The 13,612-nt window shown below is 56.4% G+C and overlaps 1 protein-coding gene across 3 annotated transcripts; it reads right to left on the bottom strand.

The window, feature by feature from the left end:
* Positions 1 to 28: 28 nt before the first annotated feature.
* On the bottom strand, positions 29 to 13,099 carry LOC137454146 (mucin-4-like). 3 transcript variants are annotated; one of them, XM_068164075.1, is made up of 12 exons: positions 12,915 to 13,099; positions 6,617 to 11,071; positions 5,191 to 5,330; positions 4,735 to 4,899; positions 3,999 to 4,154; positions 3,368 to 3,498; positions 2,450 to 2,538; positions 1,841 to 2,020; positions 1,514 to 1,666; positions 1,176 to 1,295; positions 847 to 891; positions 29 to 712 (listed from the first exon to the last, which is right to left on the bottom strand). In XM_068164075.1, the coding sequence occupies exons 1-12, from the start codon at positions 12,973 to 12,975 to the stop codon at positions 696 to 698; spliced, it is 5,712 nt and encodes a 1,903-aa protein (XP_068020176.1). In that variant the 5' UTR covers positions 12,976 to 13,099; the 3' UTR covers positions 29 to 695. The 3 variants fall into 3 exon arrangements, with proteins under 3 accessions (XP_068020176.1, XP_068020177.1, XP_068020178.1); XM_068164076.1 differs by having other exon boundaries at positions 847 to 888; XM_068164077.1 differs by lacking the exons at positions 6,617 to 11,071; positions 12,915 to 13,099 and adding an exon at positions 5,951 to 6,591.
* Positions 13,100 to 13,612: the final 513 nt, after the last annotated feature.

Here is a 13,612-nt window from a genome sequence, read left to right as displayed (position 1 = left end):
TTCAGAAGATATGGCTGTCAGAGATCAGTGATGCTCAGACCCCTCAGAGGCTTTATTGAACACACAGGATGTGACAAAGATTTTCTTTAAGAAAGGCAGGTGCTCTCTTGTGACAACACCACCAACAAAAAAGATTTTTCTTCTACTGTTTCTGATCACAGGGTTGACTTTTGCCCTCACACACCCAGCAGAGGCATCAAGCAGCCTCTGGCTTGATCCAGAGAATCCCCCCTTCTCCTGGGTGCATGGTCTGGCAACCACCCAGGGAGGGATGACTTGGGGACAGAAGTGGGGGGACAAGACAGGATGGGCTAACAGAGTGAGCCTGGTGCACCACAGCACTCAGAGGCTCAGCCACAGCTGACCCACACAAGGTGTGAAAACCTGCATACTAGGGAGTTTCACCAGGAGGCACAGTAGGATGCAGGGAGGACAGGAGTGAGGGACATGGTGGGGTACCCAGCAGCAAGGAGTTGCCCACAGGCACCTGCTCAGCTGCAGATGGGGAAGGGCAACTAAAGCAACTGTCTCCTTGGGACAAGTCTGGGTTAGAGGCATGAGCTTGTGTCTGTGAAGGCAACTGCAGGCACTGGCTGACTGAGCTGTGTGTGCAGGGGACACGAAGGATGAGCAGGAGCAGAAGACTCAAGGAGTAGCCATGATGCAGACTATGCTGCAGGAGGGTAACCTCCCAGTTACTTGTCCTCTTCATCTGCAATGAAGAAATGAGAATTGCCTGGCCACCTCCTCTCTGGGGCAATCTGGGAGCCCCAGGGGAGTTTCCATGCAGAGGGACAGGGACAGAGGGAAGTGCTGGTGGAGAGGAGACTCCCCAGCCACACTCACCTCTTCGCTCCTCCGAGTCACTCTCTGCTTCCTCTGAGGAACCTGCTGGGGGTTGTAAGAAAGCCCCACATCAGCTTACATCACTAACCACATTAGCTGCAGTCCTCAGCCACTCCCAGTGCTGTCCTACTCAGACTATGGTGCTAGTTATAGAGATGCCCCTGGCACCACCACAAAGCCCAGGGCACAGCACAACCTGCATGTGGGCACCCCAAAACCCTGTCCAGGGCTCATGCTGCTTTAACCATGGAGCAGCTGGGATGTTTCCCCTCCCAGCTCTGGACAACAAGATGGCATCACCCAGGCACACACAGAGGCTGCAAACCCACCCTTGCCAGGTGACTGGTATCCATCACAGCCAATCTTCGGCCTCTTCTCGCTGTAGCGGGCACAGAGGTGAGCACTGCCCGCCTGGTTACAGCACCAGTCGTACAACTTCAGCTCCTGGTCTGGAGGTAAAAGGGAGAGTAAGCAGCTGAAGAGAAGAAGAGATGGAGAAGGGCTTGCTCCAGGCAGGCAAGGTGCTTGCCTCAGCTTTTGGCAAGTCCACGTTCTTTACAAGGCCCAGCATCATGTCAGGAAAAAGGCTGGCACAGAGATCAAAGTTATTTACAGGCCACAGTGATGCCAGCCTCGGCTGGGGAATGCCAGGGCTAGCTGAACTTACCACGGTAAGGGGAGGCCTGCCTGGAGGACCGCCAGTACCTCTCCTGTCGCCCCTCGATGAGCTGACCCTGGCTGTCGTACAGGCAGCGGACGCTGGCACCATGCTGGTTGGGGGCAGCTGAATGTAGCATGGAAAGGCGGGCACCCCACCAGCCTGCAACAGGGGCGCAGTGAGCATTGGCACAGCTCTCCCTGGCCAGCACCCATCCCCATTTTCTTTGGGGTTCTCTGCCCACCTGGCCAGAGGGGACCTCAGTCAGCCTTGCAGAGGAGGTGGGGAGGGACAGCTTGGGGATGAGGAGGGTGGGGAAGCAGCATGTCCACTTGCCTCTGCGGCTGCTCTTGAAGCGTGGGTCCTGCTGCCCTTGCTGCAGGGAGCAGGGGCAGGCAGGCAGGCCCTGGCTCCACATCTGTGGCTCCTGCTGCCGCCCTGTCCATGCCAGGCACTTCAGCCGGTAGTTGACACCCACACGACTCTCCAGCTTGTAAATCCACAGCCCACGGAGGTCTGAGCAGGGAGAGAAACCATAAGCTGCCACCTCTGTCCCAGGGAACTGCAGGGCCAGTTTCAGCTTGGGGTGAGAATCTAGTCATGCTGATGCTGGAAGCTAAGCTCACACTGACCCCCCGCAGCTGAGCGACCTCATGCTTAAGAGCCACCTAATAACAGTGAAACATGGGAAGAGGCTCTTGCCAAGGAAGAGAGCCTTGAAACAGAGCCTTTGCAGTAAGAAGTGTCTATGGACATCAAGAATGTTTCAGCCTCGGGGCATAGCTGCTACCCAAAGGGAGGGAACAGCCTGGCCTTGGTGAACTCAGTGAGAGCCTTGCCACAGTGGCAGGTTGGATTTCATACCCTGGGAACAACCCCATCCCCATGCAGCCCTTCCCCAGTCCCTGAGGGTCTGCATGAACACACCCAGCTCTGTGACACTACCTGTGTTGTAGCCCCTGAACTGATCAGGGCGATATTTAACTGCTGGAGGTCTCTTACTCAGGTCATCGTTGCGGTAAAAGCCATCCCCACTGTGTGCAGAGGAAAAGAAGGAAAATCAGAGATCACTCTGCCCAGAAGGAGTTATCCCTGCCTCAGCCTGTCAGGCACCCTCATCCTGAGACAGCAGGACCCCACTACACCCAAATTGCAGCTCCAGGGACAGAAGGGCAAAGGTAGCAGCTCCCCTAGCCTCCTGCTCCCTCTCTGCAGGGTGCAGTTGGTTTGAAGTGCTGCTCCTGCTGCATCGTGGGCTGAACTCACAAACATCTCAAGATCCCTGAGAGCAGCTTCCACGGTTTCCATTTTTACAGTATTTTTACAGGCAACATGGAGCAGAAACCCAGGAGCAATCATGTGCAGGCAGGCACACACACATGCCTGTGCTGCCCGCGCTTCCCGTCCCAGCCACCTTTTCCTTACCCAGCTGCAGCAAGCAGCTAATGAGCGAACCCTGGAGACGTGCATGGGGCGAGATGTAATGCGAGGAGGCAGGAAGCCACCGCTCCGGACAGGCAGCGGAAATCCCTTCCCTCGACTGGTACAAAGTTCATTAAACATCCCCTATTCCCCACTCCTTCCACCCAAAGCACCAGGATCCTGTGGGCCCAGGACCGCAGAGGGATGTGTGGATCGTACAACAAGCACAGCCTGTCAGGTCAGGGTGCTGCAGCACAAACCAGCCACTAATGGGGCAAAACGGGGTTGGAGACTCCCATACGTTAGGCTGTGTGGGCTGCCCTCAGCCTTGCAGAGGAATCCATGGTTCATGGAGGGGAAGGACCAAATCAGCCAAAGTCGGGGGTGGGACACAGCCTGGTTCATGGAGGAGGCAGGGGCTGGGTGCTGAGCCTTCTGTACCTGGTGTAGCCGATGAGCACATTGGTGGCAGCAAGCTTGGTGTAATCCCATTGCATGCCTCCATCCTGGTACAGCATCAGGATGTAGGACCTGAAGCCATCAGTGGTCAGGACGGCCTGGTATGTGATCGTCTAGGGAGAAGCATTGTGGACAAGTAAGAAACTGAGCAAAACTGTTGGGTTTAAAACTAGGAGCGTGGGTCAGTGCTCCCTGGAGAATGTCAGGGCCGAGGTCTCAGTGTGCAAGTCAAAAGCAGTCTGGGCTGGTTTGCACTTTGCATGGAAAATGTGATGATTGCACTTTGATGTTGTTCCATGGAAAGCCTCAAATTCACTCCATTTTATGCTTCTGAAGAACAGTGTTTCTGATGTAAAATAAACCCCTACCACATTAAAGAGAAAGATTTCTGGAGCAGGGAGAGTTCAGTTAAAGATGCCTCCCCCCCAGAAAAAAAACCCAAACCCACCAACACATGGGCACAGCCCAGTTCTTTTTGGCAAAAGTCTCCAAGAGTGACCTTTTCCACCAAACTGGTTATTTTGAGGCACAGACAAGGTGATCACCCACAGGTCCTGGGTTTTGGTGTTTGCTTTGACAACTCAAGAAGCCCTTGAGCTCCATCACCCCTTACCCTGCGGGTGTCTGTCCTTGCTGCGTGGGCAGGTGCTTTCTCCCAGGTAATCTTCAGGGTCCAGGCTGCAGAGTAGGAAGACCTCAGGTAGCGCCGAACCTTCTCTTCCACATCACGGACAAATGGAGGCTTGACTGTGTTCAGGGTGAGGAACTCCTGCAGATTGGGTACACCACATCTGTCTCAGATCCCAGCAGGGCAAAGACAGGTCTAGACTGGAGTCATGCATGCAGTGTTGTGCCTGAAGGTTCAGACATTTAGATTTGAAGGGCTCGAGAGGTGACACACATAGAACCAATGGCTCTTAGATCTACCCTAGAAACACTGCTCAAGGGCTCCATCAATCACATCTCAAGGGGCATCTACAAATAGGTGATGATTTTCCCAGGCAACCAGCACCAGAACAAGAGGACACAGTCTCAAGCCGTGCCAGGGGAGGTTTAGGCTGGGTCTTAGGAAGAAGTTCTCCACAGAAAGAGTGATTTGCCATTGGAATGGGCTGTCCAGGGAGGTGGTGGAGTCACCATCACTGGAGATGTTTAGGAAGAGCCTGGATGAGGCACTTGGTGCCATGGTTTAGTTGATTAGATAGCGTTGGGTGATAGATTGGACTCAATGATATCAAAGGTCTTTTCCAACCTGGTGAATTCTATTCTATTCTATTCTATTCTATTCTATTCTATTCTATTCTATTCTTCAAAAGTTGTTTCATGTAACCATGGGTGGTTTCACTCACCTGGTAAAACGTTGTTCCAACACCTCTGGAGAAGTCAGCATTGTCCCAAAACACAGCAATCATGGGAACCTCCTCGTGGCCATTGAAGCCATTGGGAGGAGGATTGGGGTTTGTGAGGATGTTGTTGTCCGAGGCTGGGAAAATGATTTGTCCATTGTCTGTAAACTGAGCAGAGAGATCCTTCCATCAGGCAAGGGCAGGACCAGTGGGACACCCTGATGTGAGTCTGGCAGCCCTTCCATTTCCAAGCCCACTTTGAGCAATGCCCGATGAAGCCTACCACGGGCCACCACTGAAATGTCCACGTAGTCACTTCTTTTTGCAAACAGACCTCAGTAGCATCCCCCTGATTTGCCCCCACGAAGGTCCCATCCCAGGCACCTGGCCCCAGTGCCTCCCCAGGGTTTGGGGGCACAGCCACGTGCCCAGCGGGAAGTCAAGCCAAGGTAGACTCACGTAGAGAGAGTCGCGCAGGGTTTTCCCGAACGGGAATCCAGTCTCAGGCTTGAAAAGGGGAGAATTAAAATCCACCCTCCTCTCCACGTACTCTCGATCATTCTCCCTCGCTCCGTACCCATACAGGGGCACAGCTGCAGCTGGAAAACAAAAAACACCAAACCCCCAAGCCCACTTACGACAAAGCCTTTGGTCTGTGCCGAAAACTCAAAGAGCTGAAATGATTCTTTCACACAGCCTGGGCAGCAGGAGGATGGGGGGGATGCTGCCAACAGCCACCTGAGACATCCTGCATGTCACCCTCCCTTGCAGGAGCTTTCTCCCACCCCTTTCACTGCCTTACATGTACATAGCTGCCCTAAACCCATTGTGATGGTCTTTGTGGTCCCTGTCCCCTCCTGCTCCAGCCTGGCTGGGGCACCACAGTGAAGGACTGTTTTTAGAATGGGAAGAACTTTGTAGAAGACTGTGGTAGGAGGACAGCAGGGAATTCAACACCCACAGCTCTGTCTAGAGATGTTTACCATCTCCAGCTCCCTATTTCTGCCTGTTAAATAAAACAATGCATTTGGAGAGGCTCAGCCTGCCAAAAAAAATACAAGCTCATATGCAGGAGCTCCTCATTATGCATCACCCCCGTGGGTCCTGGTCCCAGATTGCCCCCTCAGTCTCTGGGCACTGAAGGTCACCCAGGATGATCCATCGGGAAGGAGGTCAGATATGCTCCTCCTGCCCAGGCTGCCACATGACCTTCACGTACCTGTGGGACCGGGCAGCGGGGTTGGAGCGGCCACTGGCCCTCTTGGTGGAGCTGGAAACATGGGGGACGATGCATGGGAGATGACAGTGGCTGCTCCTGGCCTGGTGAACACTTCCCTGACCCCGGGGAGCTGGGCTGGCAGGGCTGGGCTGGCAGTGGCTGGGCTGCAAGACACAGCTGGGCGTGCAGTGGCTGGGGACTTCCCCTGGCCTAGGAAGGGTGCGGTGGGGCTTGACCCATCTGCAGCAGGGGCTCCCTTTGGCAGGATGGTAGTCAGCTCTCTGCCCAAGAATGGCTGCAGGGAGGTGGGTGACAAGGCACCAGCAGGTCTTGGCCCTGAGGTCTTTGATTCTGGGCTGCCAGCAGTGATCCTGGTGGCAAGAAGGCCAGGGAGCCCTGAGACCCCTGCCAGCAGAGAGCGACTGGGAGTCTCCACGCTTGCCCCAGCTCCAGTGGTGCTGGGAAGGAGCTGAACCATGTCCCCTTGTCCCCCTGTTGCTCCAGGGAGTACAGCACTTGCTTCCACTGGCACAGGGCTATCAGCATCCCTGGAGGGGACTCCAGGGCCTCCCGGCTGGTGGGGAGCCAGAGGCAGGGCAGGTTCCCCCAGCACAGCAGCCCCCAGCTCTCCCCTTCCCTCTGCAGAGGACTGTGCTACGGACTCACGTGCCAAGAGCGGAGCAGGAAGCCCAGGGCTGGCAGATGTCCCAGCTGCAGCAGTGTCTCTCTGTGGAGCAGAAGGCAGCACTGGGGCAGTGCTGGGGGACATGGGGATGTAGGGGAACGTGTCTCCTGAATGTGTTGGCATTCCTGAGGCCACCTCGTCTTCAAGAGACCATGTCTGAGCACCTCCAGCATCTCCTGCCAACCCACCCGGTGCCCCTGGCACCAGGGACCTGCTCCCACTCTGGATGCTGGGGGAAGAGTAGGGGTTGCCGTTGGATTCGAGCCCTGAGCTCAGCCCACGCCCAGGAAGTAGAGAAGTAGGCAGCGAGGAGGCTGTGCTGTCAGAGACACTGCTGCCATCTGGAGCCACCGGCACCAGGGGCTGCCTCTCCTGAGGGGGGACATTCACATTCGTTCCTGATGAGGTCTGAATAGCGGCTCCTGCGGTTTCTCCCAGGCTGGCCTCAGGGGAAGGTCCCCCATCAGCTGAGGCTCCTCCAGGCAGCTCCACCACGTTGTCTTGGCTCGGTTTTGCATCAGAAAGTCCAAGATTGGCACCACTCTGGATGCCAGGGGCTGACACAAGGGACTGCTCAGGGCCAGCAGCCTCCAAGCTTGTGCTCAAGCCACTGCCAGCTCCACTAGCTCCAGGAATGCTTGCTCCATTAATAGTGTCACCAACTGTCCCAGATGTTGAAGACCCCTCCGTAGATGTGGAAGAAGATCCAGACTTCAGCACAACTCCCCTTTCTCCATCAAGGGCTCCTGAAACATCCACTCCCTGTCCAGCAGTAGCCTGGGACTGTCCCAGGGACCCTGCATCACCACGCACTTCACCTGCCCCTTCTCCTGCAGCAGGAGGGACCCCAGGCCCAGCACCCAGGGAAGGCTGCAGAGCTCCAGAAGCACTGCCCACTCCTGTGGGGGTACTGGAACTGTCTGGATTCAGAAGGGAGGGTGATGCAACCACACTACTGGGAGAGGCAGGACCAGATGAGGAACCTGTACCAGGTAGCTGATCCGTCCCAGGTGCAATCCCACTGCCTGCAGTGGAGCTCAGGGATGGCTCAAACCTGATTCCGCTGCCTGCTCCTCCCAGTGCCTGCTCTGTAGTGCTGTCTCCATGCCCCTCTGCCGCTGGCAGTCCCAAGCTTGCACCAAGCTGGTCCTCAAGGGTAGATGACGGGACTCCTGCTGATCCATAAGCTGCTGAGCCACTGCCTGGTCCATTAGCTCCAGGGAGACCTGCTCCTTGGAGAGCATCAGCTGCTGTCTCCCATAGCTGCGATCCCCCAGGGGTTGGAGGTACAGATGCTCCGGAAGCAGCACCGAGGTCAGGGCTTGCTGGTGTCTCTGGCCCAGACACAGCCCCTGAGGGTGGATAAGCAGACCCAGGAGCACTGACGGATTCACCAGGCAGGTTCCCTGGCCCTTCAGCACCTGAGAGACCAGGCTCCAGCCCAGGAGCACTGGGAGGTGCAAGACCAGGTGGAGACACTTGTCCCAGTCCTGATGTTGCTCCTGCTACATCCCCAGGAGCTGATGGAAGGGACAGTTCAGCATTCACCAAAGGTCTTGTTCCTCCAGCTGGAAGTTCTCCAGTGTTAGCAGGATCCTGCTGAGCACCAGTGGCTGAGGGGCTTGTGTCACTCTGGGTATCTGCATAGAGATTGCCATTTCCTGGACCTTCTGCCTGTGCTGTGTCCCCTGCACCCTCGGGCCCCTGACCCTGGACCCCGGCAATGGGCCATGCCAATCCCTCAGGTACAAAAGATGATGGGGTGGAGGCATCTGAAGGTGAACTCAAGTCTGTGTCAGGTACAATGACTCCCTGGGAAGCATCAGCTGCTGTCGCCCATGGCTGTGACCCCTCAAGAGATGGAGACACTGCTGCTCCTGGTGCAGCACCGAGGTCAGGGCTTGCTGGTGTCTCTGGCCCAGACACAGCCCCTGAAGGTGGATAAGCAGACCCAGGAGCACTGGCAGACTCACCAGGCAGGTTCCCTGGCCCTTCAGCACCTGAGAGACCAGGCTCCAGCCCAGAAGCACTGGGAGGTACAAGACCAGGTGGAGACACTTGTCCCAGTCCTGATGTTGCTCCTGCTACATCCCCAGGAGCTGATGGAGGGGACAGTTCAGCATTCACCAAAGGTCTTGTTCCTCCAGCTGGAAGTTCTCCAGTGTAAGCAGGATCCTGCTGAGCACCAGTGGCTGAAGGGCTTGTGTCACTCTGGGTATCTGCATAGAGATTGCCATTGCCTGGACCTTCTGCCTGTGCTGTGTCCCCTGCACCCTCGGGCCCCTGACCCTGGACCCCGGCAATGGGCCATGCCAGTCCCTCAGGTACAAAAGATGATGGGGTGGAGGCATCTGAAGGTGAACTCAAGTCTGTGTCACGTACAATGACTCCCTGGGAAGCATCAGCTGCTGTCCCCCACAGCTGTGACCCCTCGAGCGATGGAGACACTGCTGCTCCTGGTGCAGCACCGAGGTCAGGGCTTGCTGGTGTCTCTGGCCCAGACACAGCCCCTGAGGGTAGATAAGCAGACCCAGGAGCACTGACGGATTCACCAGGCAGGTTCCCTGGCCCTTCAGCACCTGAGAGACCAGGCTCCAGCCCAGAAGCACTGGGAGGTGCAAGACCAGGTGGAGACACTTGTCCCAGTCCTGATGTTGCTCCTGCTACATCCCCAGGAGCTGATGGAGGGGACAGTTCAGCATTCACCAAAGGTCCTGTTCCTCCAGCTGGAAGTTCTCCAGTGTAAGCAGGATCCTGCTGAGCACCAGTGGCTGAAGGGCTTGTGTCACTCTGGGTATCTGCATAGAGATTGCCATTTCCTGGACCTTCTGCCTGTGCTGTGTCCCCTGCACCCTCGGGCCCCTGACCCTGGACCCCGGCAATGGGCCATGCCAGTCCCTCAGGTACAAAAGATGATGGGGTGGAGGCATCTGAAGGTGAACTCAAGTCTGTGTCAGGTACAATGACTCCCTGGGAAGCATCAGCTGCTGTCGCCCATGGCTGTGACCCCTCAAGAGATGGAGACACTGCTGCTCCTGGTGCAGCACCAAGGTCAGGGCTTGCTGGTGTCTCTGTGCCATCAACAGCAGGCAGGATATCGGCCCCAGCCCCTGAGGGTGGGTATATAGCCTCAGGAGCACTGGGAGTGTCTGTGGGGGATGGCAGCAGTTGTTGCTCTCCAGCGGGGATCTGCCATGAGCTAGGTTGCAGGGATGGTTGGGCCAGACCCACAGACCCCATATCACCTCTGGGCAGTGCAGTGACTGGGACTAGAGGACTTGTGCCACTCTGTGCTTCAGTGGGAGCCTCTGGGGCCAACAGTGAGGTGGCCATATCTTCTGTTGCCTCGGGTGCTGTGGGTGCTTTGCTGGCTGCAGGTGACAGGGCTGAAGCAGGAGGCTCTGATGACACCCCAGGAGCATCCTGTCCGTTCACATCACCACTGCTGGACGGTACCAGGGAAGCAGCTGGGCTCAGTGCTACCTGCCCAGGGAGGAGGGAGTGCTCCCCTGGGTTTCCCACCGTTTCTGACACCGTTGGGCTCTCCAGAGGCAGGTGGGTTGAGCTGGCTGTGCTGAATTCATCATTTACTGCACTTCCCACATTTTCAGACACCGAAGCCAAGGGACTTTCCTCAGCAGCCAGGCCGCTTTCTCCTGTTGGCTCTGGGGTGAGGCTCGTGGCACTGCTCACCACCCTGTCCTGCTGGGTTGTAAGCAGCCCCCCGGCACCAGGGCTGGGGTTGAAGGAGTTGGCACTGGCATCACTGTGGATAACCACTGGCAGAGCTACACCTTCCTCAACTGCTCCTATGGCTGTGGTCAGCTCTTGGCTTGGCAATACAGTGACACCGGCATCCACAGGGCTGCCAGCAGTTGGCTGTGCCACCCAAGCAGGTGTCAGTGGAAGGGTGGTGGGGAAAGACATGGTGCTGGTGGTGAGGTCTTGATCTTCTGCTCCTTCTCTAGTCACAGCTGTGAGGACATCCTCCTTCACATCTGCAAAGAAAGGGGTGGTCCCCAATGGGGAACTGGGAGTGGCCCCTATTATGTCAAGGTCTGCATCTGGGATAACAGTGAGGTGCTGTGTGGAGACAGCAGGCGTGGTCATGGCTGCAGCAGGAGCAGCAGAATCCCTTTCGATATCCTGAGAAGTGTTAAGAGGCTTGGTCACATTTGTCAAAGTCGGTGCTGTGGTGCCATGCTTGCTTGTCACTGTCACCAAGGCATTCAGCTCAGCACCAGGAGAGGGGGATGGGCTTGACAGGCTCCCAGCAAGGATGCTCTCAGCTGTCTCAGCATCTGCTGCTGCAGTGATTGTCTCCACAGTGCCCATCACCAGGGCAGCAGGCCACTCACTCTCTGCTGTGACAGAAGAAGCTGTCCCTTCATCAAATGGTCCCTCAGTAGTGACAGGGACAGCAGCAGCCCCAAGCCCTGCAGAGAAGCACAAAGAAGCAAAGCATTACACTGAGTGCAGGAGCCAGCAGTCCGCGTGGCTCCATGGCACATCTCCTACTGCTGAGCATCAGGAGGCTCCCACCCCTTCTTAAACCCTACTGCCTTGTCCTGCAGACTTACAAGGCCCTGATGTAAGGGCCAATGAGTTCAGCCTGGGCTGCCTTAGGCACAGCACAGAACCTTTTGCGTCCCCAGCACCAGCAGCCATGGCTGAGAAAGGACACAACTCATCACAGGTCAGGGAGAGATGCTGGTGCTAGCATGGAGGCAAAGGCAGCTGCTGCAATTGGGGATGGTACTGCATAGGCACTGGGGAGAGCTGGGGCCCAGTAAGCCTAGTTCATAGCCCCAGGGGCATCTGTGAAGTACTGCTGCCTGAGGACAGCCCTCAGCCCTCTTTGCAGGGACAATCCTGTGCACAGTAGCTTCTGCAGAGCCTAGGGGGGTTCTTGTGTTTTGTCACCTCTTGAGCGTCTAAGAGGCATTTAAATACACTTTACCCAAAGGCCTGTGGCAGACAGGACAGCCAGGGCTTAGCAAAACATTTCCTGACTGAAAACAGTTTCTGACACACCACAGATAAAGTGGGTACCGTAAACCTCTACTGGGATGGGATCTTGCCAGCTCCTGCCCTGTTCTGCTTGCCTCTGGCTGGGTGCAGGCAGTGGGGATTCCCTGGCCATGGAGGGAGTATTCAAGAGCTGTCAGGATCAAGCCCTGCTTATGGCTCTCTCCTCCTGCTGCCAAAATCCTGCCTCACATCCAGGAGGTTGTCTGAAAGAAGAAAACACCACTCCACACCCCAGGCTTTTCTCCCAACACCCACTGGCACCCACAGGTGATGTTTCACCCAGTCTTATTTTTAGGAGAGGCTCTAGGGAGACCAAGCCACCATTGCTGGCTCCAGGAAGAGCCAGGCAGATCTGCTGACACTTGGCTTTAGGTGGCTGCAATTAAGGCAGATGAAGGGCACCCTGAAGGCAAGACCCAGCAGGGTTTCACCGCAGACTGGCAGCATTAGTCTGCTTCCCATCCTGGTTCTCTGGTTCATCAGGTTCCCCCTGCCAAGCAGACAGATTTCCCAGCAGCAGAGGTGCCTCCAGCCTCGCCAGATCGTTAGCTTGTGGATAGCTTGTGCTGGAGTCATTAATAAACATCATCTCCTATGCCAGACCAGTCCTCAAGGGGTCCATCCTCCTCCAGCCTCCCGTTCCCCTTTCTGGCAAGGCTGCTTCCTCACCATCTTCCCCAACTGAAACAAGCTCTTTGCACAACCCCCCTTAGCCGGAGGAGCTCAGCTGCTTCCCTCCTCATCTCAGGGAAAACAAAGCGCATCTGTCAAATCCCCCAGGTTAGTTTGGCACACTCCACCCCAGCAAATCCATATTTTATCTTCATTCTTCCACGTGGAGCAGGAAGCACCAGCTACCCAACAGCTCCCATTCATGGAAAGTTTGTGCAAGAGGGGCCCCAACACAGAGCGCAGGCGTTTGCTCTTCCCCGGGACATGGGAGGGATGGGAGCATCCCTGGAGCCCTGCTCTGCCAGCTGCCTTCTCTCAAATCCCTTGCTGGAGGGGTATGTAGGCTGCCAGGCTGGGCTCTCACCTCTCCCACAGGTCCACACCTGAAGCCAGCTCCTCAAGCGGAGGCCTGTCCTGTAAAACACTTTTCTAGCTCTTTGGCTGCACTGTACTGCAAGGGCTAGTCATAGGAGGAGTTTCCAGCACAGCCACGAAGGAAGAGCATCCCCCAAGCGTGCCTGCTGTGCCCTGCAAGAGCTTGGGCAGCACGTGCTAGCAGAAAAGTATTGGACATACCGTGTAGGATCCATATGCAGCATCCCATGAAGGTGGAAAGCGTCCATCCTCTGGTCCCCATGGCCCAGGCCTCCACGCAGGCAGAGCACTGGAGAGCTCAAAGGGAAGCCAGAGCAGCAAGCAGCTGCTCTCTCTGTCCCTGCCTGCCACTCCTGCAGAGCTGGAGTCCTACAGGTGCAATCCTGCTCCTACTCCCTCCTATTTATAGGCCAAAGGAGGCAGGTTGCAGCCGTTGTCCCCTCCCGCCTCGGGTGCTTTCCTCCAATGTCCCTGTCACTGTTTCCTTTGTGCCCAGCCCTCCCCCTGCCTGGATGTCCTGTTCACCTGGGGCATGAGTTGATAGTTACCCAGAGGCCACCCTGCAGAGGCTCACTACCCCCAGGGACCTGGGCACAGACCAGTGCAGCATCCTGAACCACAAGCTGGCAAAACTGATCCCTGAATAATGCATGGCACTAGTAACAGTGGCATGTCAGCCACCCCATGGACCTCACAAGACCTCCTACCCACAGCAGCCTCCCTCGTAGTTCCCATGGGACCTGTTCCCCATGGCAGCCACAGACCCCACAAGACCTGCTTCCCATGGAGGGGAGGAGGCCACTGAGCAATGGGTAGTGATGATGGGGCAATGCCAGCTGGTGCCACCATGCCTGTGAGGACATCATAGGCACTAAAATCAGTGGCTGAGCTGTGTGTCA

Source organism: Melanerpes formicivorus, unplaced genomic scaffold, assembly GCF_026170545.1.
Source record: "Melanerpes formicivorus ecotype bairdi unplaced genomic scaffold, bMelFor1.0.p_v2 SCAF_76, whole genome shotgun sequence".
In the NCBI taxonomy this organism is placed as follows: Eukaryota; Metazoa; Chordata; class Aves; order Piciformes; family Picidae; genus Melanerpes; species Melanerpes formicivorus.
Note: the sequence above shows the minus strand (reverse complement) of the source record. Positions and strands in the feature narration are given on the sequence as shown.

Coding starts and splice junctions, on each gene's coding strand:
- LOC137454146 (XM_068164075.1), bottom strand. CDS start 12,975: ATGGGGACCAGAGGATGGACGCTTTCCACCTTCATGGGATGCTGCATA. Junction 4,155..4,734: donor TTGGAACAACGTTTTACCAG/GTGAGTGAAACC, acceptor CCCAATCTGCAG/GAGTTCCTCACCCTGAACAC. Junction 1,667..1,840: donor CTTCAAGAGCAGCCGCAGAG/GCAAGTGGACAT, acceptor CCCCTGTTGCAG/GCTGGTGGGGTGCCCGCCTT.